This window comes from Aythya marila (assembly GCF_965140915.1).
Source record: "Aythya marila genome assembly, contig: HAP1_HAP1_SCAFFOLD_158, whole genome shotgun sequence".
Taxonomy (NCBI): domain Eukaryota; kingdom Metazoa; phylum Chordata; class Aves; order Anseriformes; family Anatidae; genus Aythya; species Aythya marila.
This window is the reverse complement of record NW_028136675.1, coordinates 40446-50308: the sequence shown is the minus strand read 5'-3', so window position 1 is coordinate 50308 and position 9863 is coordinate 40446. Positions and strand designations below refer to the sequence as shown.

At 48.1% G+C, this 9863-nt stretch overlaps 1 protein-coding gene across 1 annotated transcript; it reads left to right on the top strand.

Annotated features, from left to right (window-relative positions):
• Positions 1-790: 790 nt before the first annotated feature.
• On the top strand, positions 791-9424 carry LOC309891547 (uncharacterized protein; the record flags this gene model as incomplete). The annotated part of the gene is made up of 2 exons (XM_082785907.1): positions 791-1975; positions 8459-9424. Exons 1-2 carry the CDS (start codon positions 1082-1084, stop codon positions 9422-9424), a joined length of 1860 nt encoding a protein of 619 aa, XP_082642033.1. The 5' UTR covers positions 791-1081.
• Between the last annotated feature and the right edge of the window lie 439 nt (positions 9425-9863).

Genomic DNA, 9863 nt, shown 5'->3' with positions numbered 1-9863 from the left:
CTAGCAAGCGGGTAGCACTGCAGAGAGACAGCTCTGCCCAGGAGCAGCTCCTCTGCACAGTGCAGCAGGGCTGGGGGCACTGCCTGCAGGGGACAGGGGCGGCTGAGAGAAGGGAGGGAGATGTTAAAGGCAGTGTGGAGGGGGGATGCTGAGAGCTCACTGCAAGAGAAATCTTCACAGCCCTGAACAGGGTAAGTCTCTGGTTGCGGGGCAACACAGCTGTTGTTCCTGGTGCCATCTGCAGATTTGCTGGCACACCCCACAGCACATGGGATCTTTCTGGAGGACACTTAAGAGTTCCTAAGATAGGAGAAGAACAAGTTCCAGAGCAGGGACTACCTGCCAAAGCTGTCAGAGGGACAGGAGACGAGGATTCCTTCTCACAGGGCTGGCTGCAGGCTGTGCAGCCAGAGTACAGGCAGGGGTGTCCAGGGCTGTGGTGCAGAGCAGGGTCCCTGCTGTGCCCCAGGGGCTGTGTGCCAGGGCAGGGTCTCTGCCGCCTTCCAGGCTCAGCATTCAGCCTGCCCAGGGAACTGCCCAGGGCACTGCGGGGAGAATCTGCAGTTGGAAGGAGCCCCCTGAAACAGGCAGGACAGGCAGGGTCCTGCTGGTGCCCAGAGGCTGCTGCCTGGGGCAGGCTGCTAAGAGGTCCACAGCACCCCCAGGACATCTTTGGGGGAGATTCTTGATGGGGAGCACCAGCGCCTGCACTATCTAAATGAAAGGCACTCTCAGGAGTCTATGCTTCTGTTTTGCTGCCATGAAGGACAGTAAGGAGAATTGTAATGGATCAGTCCCTGATATTCTTTACTATATACAGCAGGATAGTACTGACACTTCCGAAGCCCACAGAGGACACAGAGGATTAACCTGATAATTATTGTATCCCTAGGGAAAAATAAAATAAAAATAAAAACTAAATATTTTACAAGACATAGCATGTATTCTTCACAGGGAAAAGACTGTGATTCTTGCTGAGAAGGTTTCAGGGAAATTTGGTTTAGGTTTTGCTCAGAAAACACTATCTAAAATTCCTCTTTAAATTTCTCAATGGACAGACTAATACACCCAAAGCCAGCAAATGTCCAACAGCAGCTTCCCCACTGAGTTCTTCCTCCTGCCATTCGCAGACACACGTGAGCTGCAGCTCCTGCACTTCGCGCTCTTCCTGGGCATCTACCTGGCTGCCCTCCTGGGCAACGGCCTCATCCTCACAGCCATAGCCTGCAATCACCGCCTCCACACCCCCATGTACTTCTTCCTCCTCAACCTCTCTCTCATCGACATGGGCACTATTACCACCACTGTTCCCAAAGCCATGGCTAATTGCCTGTGGGACACCAGGACCATTCCGTATTTGGGTTGTGCTACCCAGGTCTTTATGTTTGTTGCATTTGTTCCAGCAGAATTTTATCTTCTCACCATCATGGCTTATGACCGCTACATTGCCATCTGCAAACCCCTGCACTACGGGACAATAATGGACAGCAGAACTTGTGTCAACATGGCAGCAGCTGCCTGGGGCAGTGGTTTTCTCAATGCTGTGCTGCACACTGCCAATACCTTTTCCCTTCCCCTCTGCCAAGGCAATGCCTTGGACCAGTTCTTCTGTGAAATTCCCCAGATCCTCAAGCTATTCTGCTCAGATGCCTACCTCCAGGAAATTGGACTTATTGTGGTTACTGCATGTTCACTTCTGGGGTGTTTTATTTTTATTGTGCTGTCCTATGTGCCGATCTTCAGGGCTGTGCTGAGGATCCCCTCACAGCAGGGACGGCACAAAGCTTTTTCCACATGCCTCCCTCACCTGGTCATGGTCTTCCTGTACATCAGCACTGGCACATTTTCTTACCTGAAGCCCCCGTCCATGTCCTCCTCATTCCTGAATCTTTTGTTGGCAGTCCTGTACTCAGTGGTGCCTCCAGCAGTGAACCCCCTCATCTACAGCATGAGGAACCAGGAACTCAAGGATGCAGTGAGGAAAATTATGTCTTGGTGTTTTTCAGAAGCAATAAAATGTCTGTCTTCTGCATATCGCTGATAATGAAACTCACTAAAGACCAAGATATTTTTGTTTTGTTTCGTTTTTATTTTCTTTTTACATTGCTAGAGCCCTGCAACATGAGGCAATGGGAAGGGGTCGGGAAAATTATTAGTTATTCAACCAGTGAAATTTCGTAGACTAGATTGAGTGAATCACCCCAAATCATCTCCTGACATTGGAGATGTGTTTGACTCGATGATCCTTGTGGGTCCTTTCCATCTCAGGCTATTCCATGAGTCTCTGACTGTCAAGAAGGCTGGCTATCTGTTGGCACCCCACTGACCTCCACTTCTCCATTTGCTGCTTTGGGACCAGCACAGTCTGGGCTGCTCTGCTGGGCTGGGCTTGGGAGAGGAGATGGAGGTACGGAAAGCTGGGGAGGGTCTGGGCTGGGCTTGCGTCCTGGAAGCGACAAGGGGGAACCACAGAGCAGTCTGGACTGTGTCCTTGTTCACTGGGTACGGATATGACCAATGCTACTCATCAGGACTTTCACAGCAACTCCTTCTCTGCAGAGTTCTCAACATTTTCTTAAAATATATATTCAGTCCTTGTTTCACTATTCCACACAGAGGTGACCATTTCCTTCAGGATGCCCAGGAGTTGCTAAAGGCTGCATGAAGAACCATGACTTTGGATGTGTGGACAACCTTTTGAAGCATGAGCTGGTTGGCAGGCAGAGTACCAGAGGGATGGTGCAGGGCATCACCTGCACCTGGTGCTCCTGGGTGTGCTGGAAAGAGGCCTCCTGAGCACAACAGCTTCTTGTTGCCCTGTGGATGCTGGCTGTGAGGTCACTTCTGTCCCAGCCCCTGGCTGGCCAACAGCAGGGAGGCAGAACCTCTGAGGTCCTAAAGGCCATCAGAAAGCTGCCCCCAACAGGGTGACACATTTGGGGAGGCCAGGGGAAAGCTGGGAGAATAAAGGTGGGAGACCAGGGGAAGAGAAGATTGACTTCGCTAACATTAAGGAAAGATTTGGAAGAGGGAAAAATGGTTCACATAAGGGTGCTGATACTGCAAAATATTCATGTTAGTCAATATTTCTAATTTGTACCCTGAGAACCTAGTCCTACCTTAAATGCTGTGCCTCAGCCTGAAAGGAATCCACTGTTCTAATCTCCAACATCAGATCATACCTCAAACTCCAAACACATTTGCTGTTACCATTGGTCTTTACATATTGTTCATCCAAATCCCAGGCCCTTAATTCCTATCACTATATTGCCAGTTTTAATACCTGCCCTCATCCCAGAACAAAGCGGATAATAAAACCCTGACCAAAAATCTAGCCCATACCCTAAACACTGACTTGTTACCCAAAGCAGAACACCAAAGCTCTAAGACTCTGCTGAATCCCTAAAACTGCAAGGCAAGACCTAATCCCTAGACCCGAACCTGAAAACCTAACCCCTAAATCCCTGAACTCTGATCATGTAATCAAATTGGTTTGGCCCCATGAGGCTGACGTGGATCTGGTCAGGGCATAGGGATCAAGGAGGACATGGGTGGGGATGCTCTGCTGAGGTTAGCTGTGCCTCAGGATCTCAGGAGGCAGCAGGAGGCCCATGGCTGTGCAGGTGTCAGGGTGTCAGGGCACTTGTGCCTGATGGCCTGATAGGCCCCCTTCAGGTACATGGCTGGTCTATGAGGGTGTCATTTTAGATGCCATAAGGAACTGAGGAGGTGCTGACATGCAGCTAATGTAAATTTTTATTTCAACGTCCTGCCCTAGTACCTAACAGAGCTTGCGCATAGGTTTGTCCAATCTCTTGAGAAATTGAAAGGCCATCTGGATATGTATGGCCTTGGAGGATGACAAGGACTTTTCCTTTGTCTTGTTAGGTGCTGGGCATCAAGGAGGGTGCCAGCTTTGTATGTTCCTATAGGGTGTCAATTGTGCCTTGGAAACTCTCTCTCCTGTAGGAAGCATTTACCTTTGGTGGGGACTGTGAAATCACTTCTGCCTCTGGAGCTGATAGGCCAGCAGCAGGAGCATAGCTGGGCCAGGGACTGGGAAGTCTCATCTTTCTGAAGTAGCTGCCAGGTCAACCTTTCCCTTCTGGCTGGCGGATGGTCCTTCAGGCTCTCATCTCCCAGCGTCTCTCCCAGGCCAGCAGAAAGCACCTGGCTGGCATGGTGCTTGCGTGATGCCCTCTGCCCAAATACCTGAAAGGCCCATGCAGAACCTGTCTTGGCTGTGGGTTTTCAAGTGTCTTGTGCCTGAGTACATGAGCAGAGAGCAGCAGGTATGTGGCTTGGTTGTGTCTATCTAAGGAGGTGAAAGTCCATCAGGAAGGCCACACAGCCTGGAAGATCACGGTGAGGTTCCTTGTGTCTGGTCAGCTGACAGGCCATGGGAATGTTGATGAGTGTGGATGCCTGTGTGAAGGATGGTTTCTGAGATGTTGGAACTTTCCTTGCTCATGGGAAACAGCATGGAAGAGGAAACCTGACTCAAAGTGAAGCTTTGATGGTGGGAGGTGGACATGAGAAGGAAGATACTTTAGTGGAGGGGATGTGTTATAGTGTCAAAGGTATCCTGGAGGAAATCCATTCTCAGTCCATGGGTTTGTGTTTCAGGCACAGCTGGAGAGGGTACAGACATCAATGAATGCACAGAAATTCCTATGTGAGTGCCAGGTGGGAAAGCCAGATGAATGTTTGCAGCCTGCAGGGAAACAGAGACAGGTGTTGAACAGTATAGGATAGCCAGCAGTGGAGAAGGACAAGGGCACTGACAAGGCAAAGCTTAGCCAAGAAAACCAAGGTCTTGTCCTTGGCTATGGCAGGTCTCTTCCACCAAGGCCTAGGAGGAGATGTGGTTCACTAACATGACAATACAACTGGGGCTCCTCTCCTTTTTGTACCTCCTGACAGAGGCCTGGAGGTGTCACACCTCTGTCTTTCACTTGGCACTGCATACCACATCCCACTGTCTGAGGAAGTGCCCGGAGCTCCTTTGTGAGAGACAGAAGCTCTCTGCCCAGGGCTGGCAGCAGGCCTTGGCCTTTCTGCTTGATGAAACAAACCCAGCACTTTCTCAGCCTCAGAGCCACCTGCACAGGGCCTTGGCCTACCTGTAATCATGGCCTGCGGTTGCCTGCTCTAAGGAGTCCATGGAGCTTTGTCAGAAATGGCCCTCATTGGAACCAATCAATGCTTTCAAGAACTTCAGTGTTTGGCTTCTGTCTTTGGCTGTCATCATGATATTCATCATCACATTTCATCAGTCTGTTCTCAGAAGCTGAAGTCGACAGACTTAGCAGCAACTACACCTTGGGACTTATTAAGACACAGAAAGGCCTAAGAGTCTCTTAAAGGGGTCTGGACAGGTAGGAGAAGTTGGACACTGTGCTGACAACCTTGCTCCTCACCTCCCCAGCTCACACCATTTCTCTCATTGATCCCCTAGGACGTGCATCACTTCTGACATCAGATTTCTCCACTCAAGTCTGCAGTTACACCTTGTAGTTCCCTTGTCCCAAATCCCTCCTACTTTCCTTAGAACATCCTATAATATACAAAGAACCTACAAAGGTTCTGGTTTTCTCAGTGCCAGCTGGCAGCATCCTTCCTCAGCACAGAGGAGAACTGAAACACAGGGCTGCTTTAGCCCACCAGACATCACAGTTTTACAGTGGTCTGATTCTCAGCTTTCAGCAAACACAACCCACACAGATCCTTGCTCCATGAACACTTTGATTGATGAGGATATTTCTCTGGAGTTTCACAGAGAGACATAATTTTTCTGAAGCCTGTAGCTCATCAGCTGAGATTTCTTCCAGATGAGAAAGCCAGGTGTGAGACAAGAAGAGGAAAGGAGCTTCTCTTAACCCCCACCATGGGCAATAGCCCAAGTGCAACATATATAACCAAGTTGCCAAAGTACTGAGCTGCTGCAGCCCACTGGGGGCTCCTTGGAAAAGGAATTAGATGTGAAGAGAGGGGTCCAGCTGGAGGAGAGATACCATGCAGATGAGAGTCTGTGCATAAAACTAGGTGGGATAACCCGGACGTTGGTTTCTGGGGCCATTTCTGATGCCTTTGGTTATCTGAAAATTCTGCATGGATCAGAAAATATGACATAGGCCTTGAAGGTGACTGTCCCCCAATAACACTAGCTGCAGGAGATAGAAAAGACATGGACTGGGACACCTTCTGTTCTCTTCTCTGCTAGGTGCTTGCAAAACAGTGTTCCCCTTCCTTGACCATCTCCACCAGAATGAGGAGTTCATGTATCAGGCTTGGATGTGAACCCCATGCACCTACATTTCGATGTGAGGCTCCTGAGACAAGTTGGGGTTTATATCTCTTGTCCTTAGCAGCACCAGCAAAAACAGCTGTGCCCTCTGGGTCTCCCCGTCCTGCATTTCCATTCAGAACAGAGGTAGCTTTTAAACTAGAAGAGGGTAGATTTAGATTGGATATTCAGAGGAAATTGTATTCTCTGAGAGTGTGAGGCACTGGAACAGGTTGACCAGAGGAGCTGTAGGTGTCCCATCCCTGAAAGTATTCAAGGCCAGGCTTAATGGGGCTTTGAGCAACCTGGTCTGGTGGAAGGTGCCCCTGCCTATGGCAGGGCAGTTGGAACTGGTTGATCTTTAAGGTGCCTTTGAAACTAAATCTTTCTATGTTCTTGTGATCTTATGATTAATGTGACTGACCAGACTTGTTTCCCGTCACTGCCTCCCATTCTTATTTTGCCTCATTGCATGGGAAAAAGTCTTGGATCAGATCCCCTCAGTGCTTAGCTGATCATCAGGGCTAAACCACAACATATTGCTGTTGGTGACTGGGCTTGAGCTTCTGCTAAAACTATTACAGCTAATGGGTTAATCTCAACAAGTTTTCCAGATGAAGCCAGTGCACAGATTCCTCTTTGCCAGTCTAGAGGCAAAGAGCAAGGCAGGGCACTTGGGGTCTAAGACCAGCCCAAGCCCCATGCTTAAAAGTCCTTAAAACTCCCCACTTCTGAGCTTCCCATTTTCCTGCCTAAGTGCATGCATTCCGTCCTGGGACAGGTCCAGAGAGGACAACACAGCCCATGGGGAAACTACTTCACTGCTTCAAACCCATCATCTCCTCCCCCACCCTTGCATTTTGAGGTGGTCGCTTTTTGTGGTCATCTGTTCTGATCCTTTCTATGTCTAAACACATAGGGAAAGGTGAAGGAGTAAATTCCTGTCTTTGCTGAACAAGTTTCTCTTGTGGTTTTTGTTTTTGTTTTGTTTGTTTTCCTGTTAGAGGAGTAGTTTGATTTACAGAGGAGAGTAATTTATTACAGTCATCAGAGACTTGAGTAATGAGTTTAACCTACTTCACTCCTGGTGCCTGTGAGAACTTGTTCTCCTGAGGATCCCCCAACAATCAATGAAGGCAAGAAAAAGTGCTCGTGTCTGGATCGTCCCAGCCTAGAACTGCCATGCAAAATAAAGGTGAGGGATCTCTTTCAGATGCTCTTCTCTCTCTCAGCATTGACGGGATGGGAGTTAGTCAAATAGCTCAACCTGAAGGATGTGACTTTTAGACAAGTGAAATATAAACCTACACAGTAGTACTTGGCACTTTGCTTTTTTTAGGCACTTCCTCTTTGTACTACAAGGACTATCCTTAAGCTTTTGAAGAGGACAAGATTTTTCCACCTCTCAGAAAACTAAGGCATTTAGTTGAGAATGTCTGATAGTAAGAACAAAGAGCAATTCTGGATATATCTGCTTTTCAGTGCAGAATGAAGTCAGATGAGATTGTGATAGATCTGTTTCTACTGACCTGGTGGGACCATAATGAATTTTGGCCTTACTTTACAGTACTGAAAAAGGCAAGCTACACTTGGTCCCCATTTTCCTTCTTTCCTCAAGAAATAAGGGAAGATGACAAAGAAGAAATCACAGCACTACAAAAGAAAGACCTGAAATTTCTTTGTCTTGAAATAAACCAGGAGATCCTCAGCTGCTGATAGTCCAAAAAGGCAAGTACTGAAGAGGAGAGAGAATAACTTTCAATATACATATTTGAATTCATGGTTTAGCATCTACATAATAGAAAATACTTGTGCAGAAGATGAGATTTCCTTTTGAAACATTGTTACAACGGGTGTTTGCAATTGTTCTGAGTAAATGAGGAACTTCTCGGGAAAAGGGTGCAATCGCTAACAACCCGTTATTAGTCCTGTGTTCTTGAGAAAGAATCATTTGTGGCTGATGGACAAGGTTGGAAAGAAGACAAGAAATTCCCTGTTGACTCTGCATGATACGTGAAATGGAAAGGTCAGAGTGTGAGGAAGGTCCAACAGAGTCTCCTCTCTCTGTTTATAGGAAGCCTGCAAGCAAGGAAAGAGAGAAGGAAGGAGATAACCTTGCATCCAGACCATGAAATTATTTTACTTGGTTTTGCCATGTTCCTGCCTCAGCAGGATGAATGGAAATTGGGCATGGGAGTAGGCAATGGAACTGTCATTTCTGAATTCATCCTCACAGGCTTCACAGAGCTTGAACGAAGGCTACAGCTATTTTTCTGCATGGTCCTTCTACTCATGTACCTGACTACAGTGATGGGGAATTCAGCCATCATTTTTCTGGTGTGTGTGGATAGCCGCCTACAAACCCCCATGTACTTCTTCATTGGCAATCTGGCATTCCTGGAAATCTGGTTTACGTCCTCCACAAGCACCAAACTCTTGGTTATTCTGAGCTCTGGCAGGAGAACAATCTCAGTAGGTGGATGCTTTGCCCAGTCCTCTTTCTATTTTGCCCTGGGTGGTGCAGAATTAGCTCTCCTTGTTGTCATGTCCTTTGACCGTTACGTTGCCATCTGCCAGCCTTTGCGCTATGCTGCCCTCATGAAGCATCAGCTCTGCATCCAGCTGGTTGCTGCTGTTTGGGTCATGGGCTTCACATTCTCGATTTACCGCCTGGTGCTGCTCTCCAAGCTCACTTTCTGTGGTTCAAACAAGATCCAGCACTTTTTTTGTGACAGCACCCCCTTATTTCAACTGTCTTGCTCTGACATCACCCTGCTTTGGAAAATAGACTCGTTTTTCATATTGTTTATTGTGCTGTCTTCCTTGTGTTTAACTCTGACATCTTACACGCACATCTTTTTCTGTATTCTACAAATGCCAGCAGCATCTGCGAGGAGAAAAGCTTTTGCTACATGTTCCTCCCATCTCACCACCTTGGCCATTGCCTATGGAAGCTGCATTGCTCTCTATGCACACTCCTCAGGATATATTTCTTTGGAGACCAACAGCATTGTAGCTTTGCTGAACACTGTCCTGTACCCATTCTTAAACCCATTCATCTACAGTCTTAGAAACAAGGCCGTGATGCTGGCCCTGAAGGAAGCCATGGCCCTTGCATCAGCACAGCTTTTCCCCTAATCGTGATGCATTTCTGAAGAGCATATGTCCAAGTGCCTTCAACTGGAGAGACTGGGAGCCAGGGACTTGTCCTGGGCAGGCTGAGTGTCTGATCACAGCTGCTGGAGAGAACTACCTTGCACACACACACACACATGCACACATTCACACACAGACACCACCACTTTACATTTCCTACTAATGGGCCTCTGTCCTGCTCAGCCAGAGAGGGGATCAGGATAAGGCCATTTCCGCTGTTTGTGCTTGTGTGAACACTGAGTGTGCATGCCTGCATTCACCTATGTCCAGCCATGTATTGATGCCTACGTGTTGTCTGTGTGGGCTTGTGTGTGTGCCTGCTGGGTGTACGCACTCTGCCTTGCTCTTGTTGGACCCAGGGGCATGGAGCTGCAGCAGCTTCAGGTCTCTTAGGATTCTGGAGTGGGCTCTTGGTTGAATA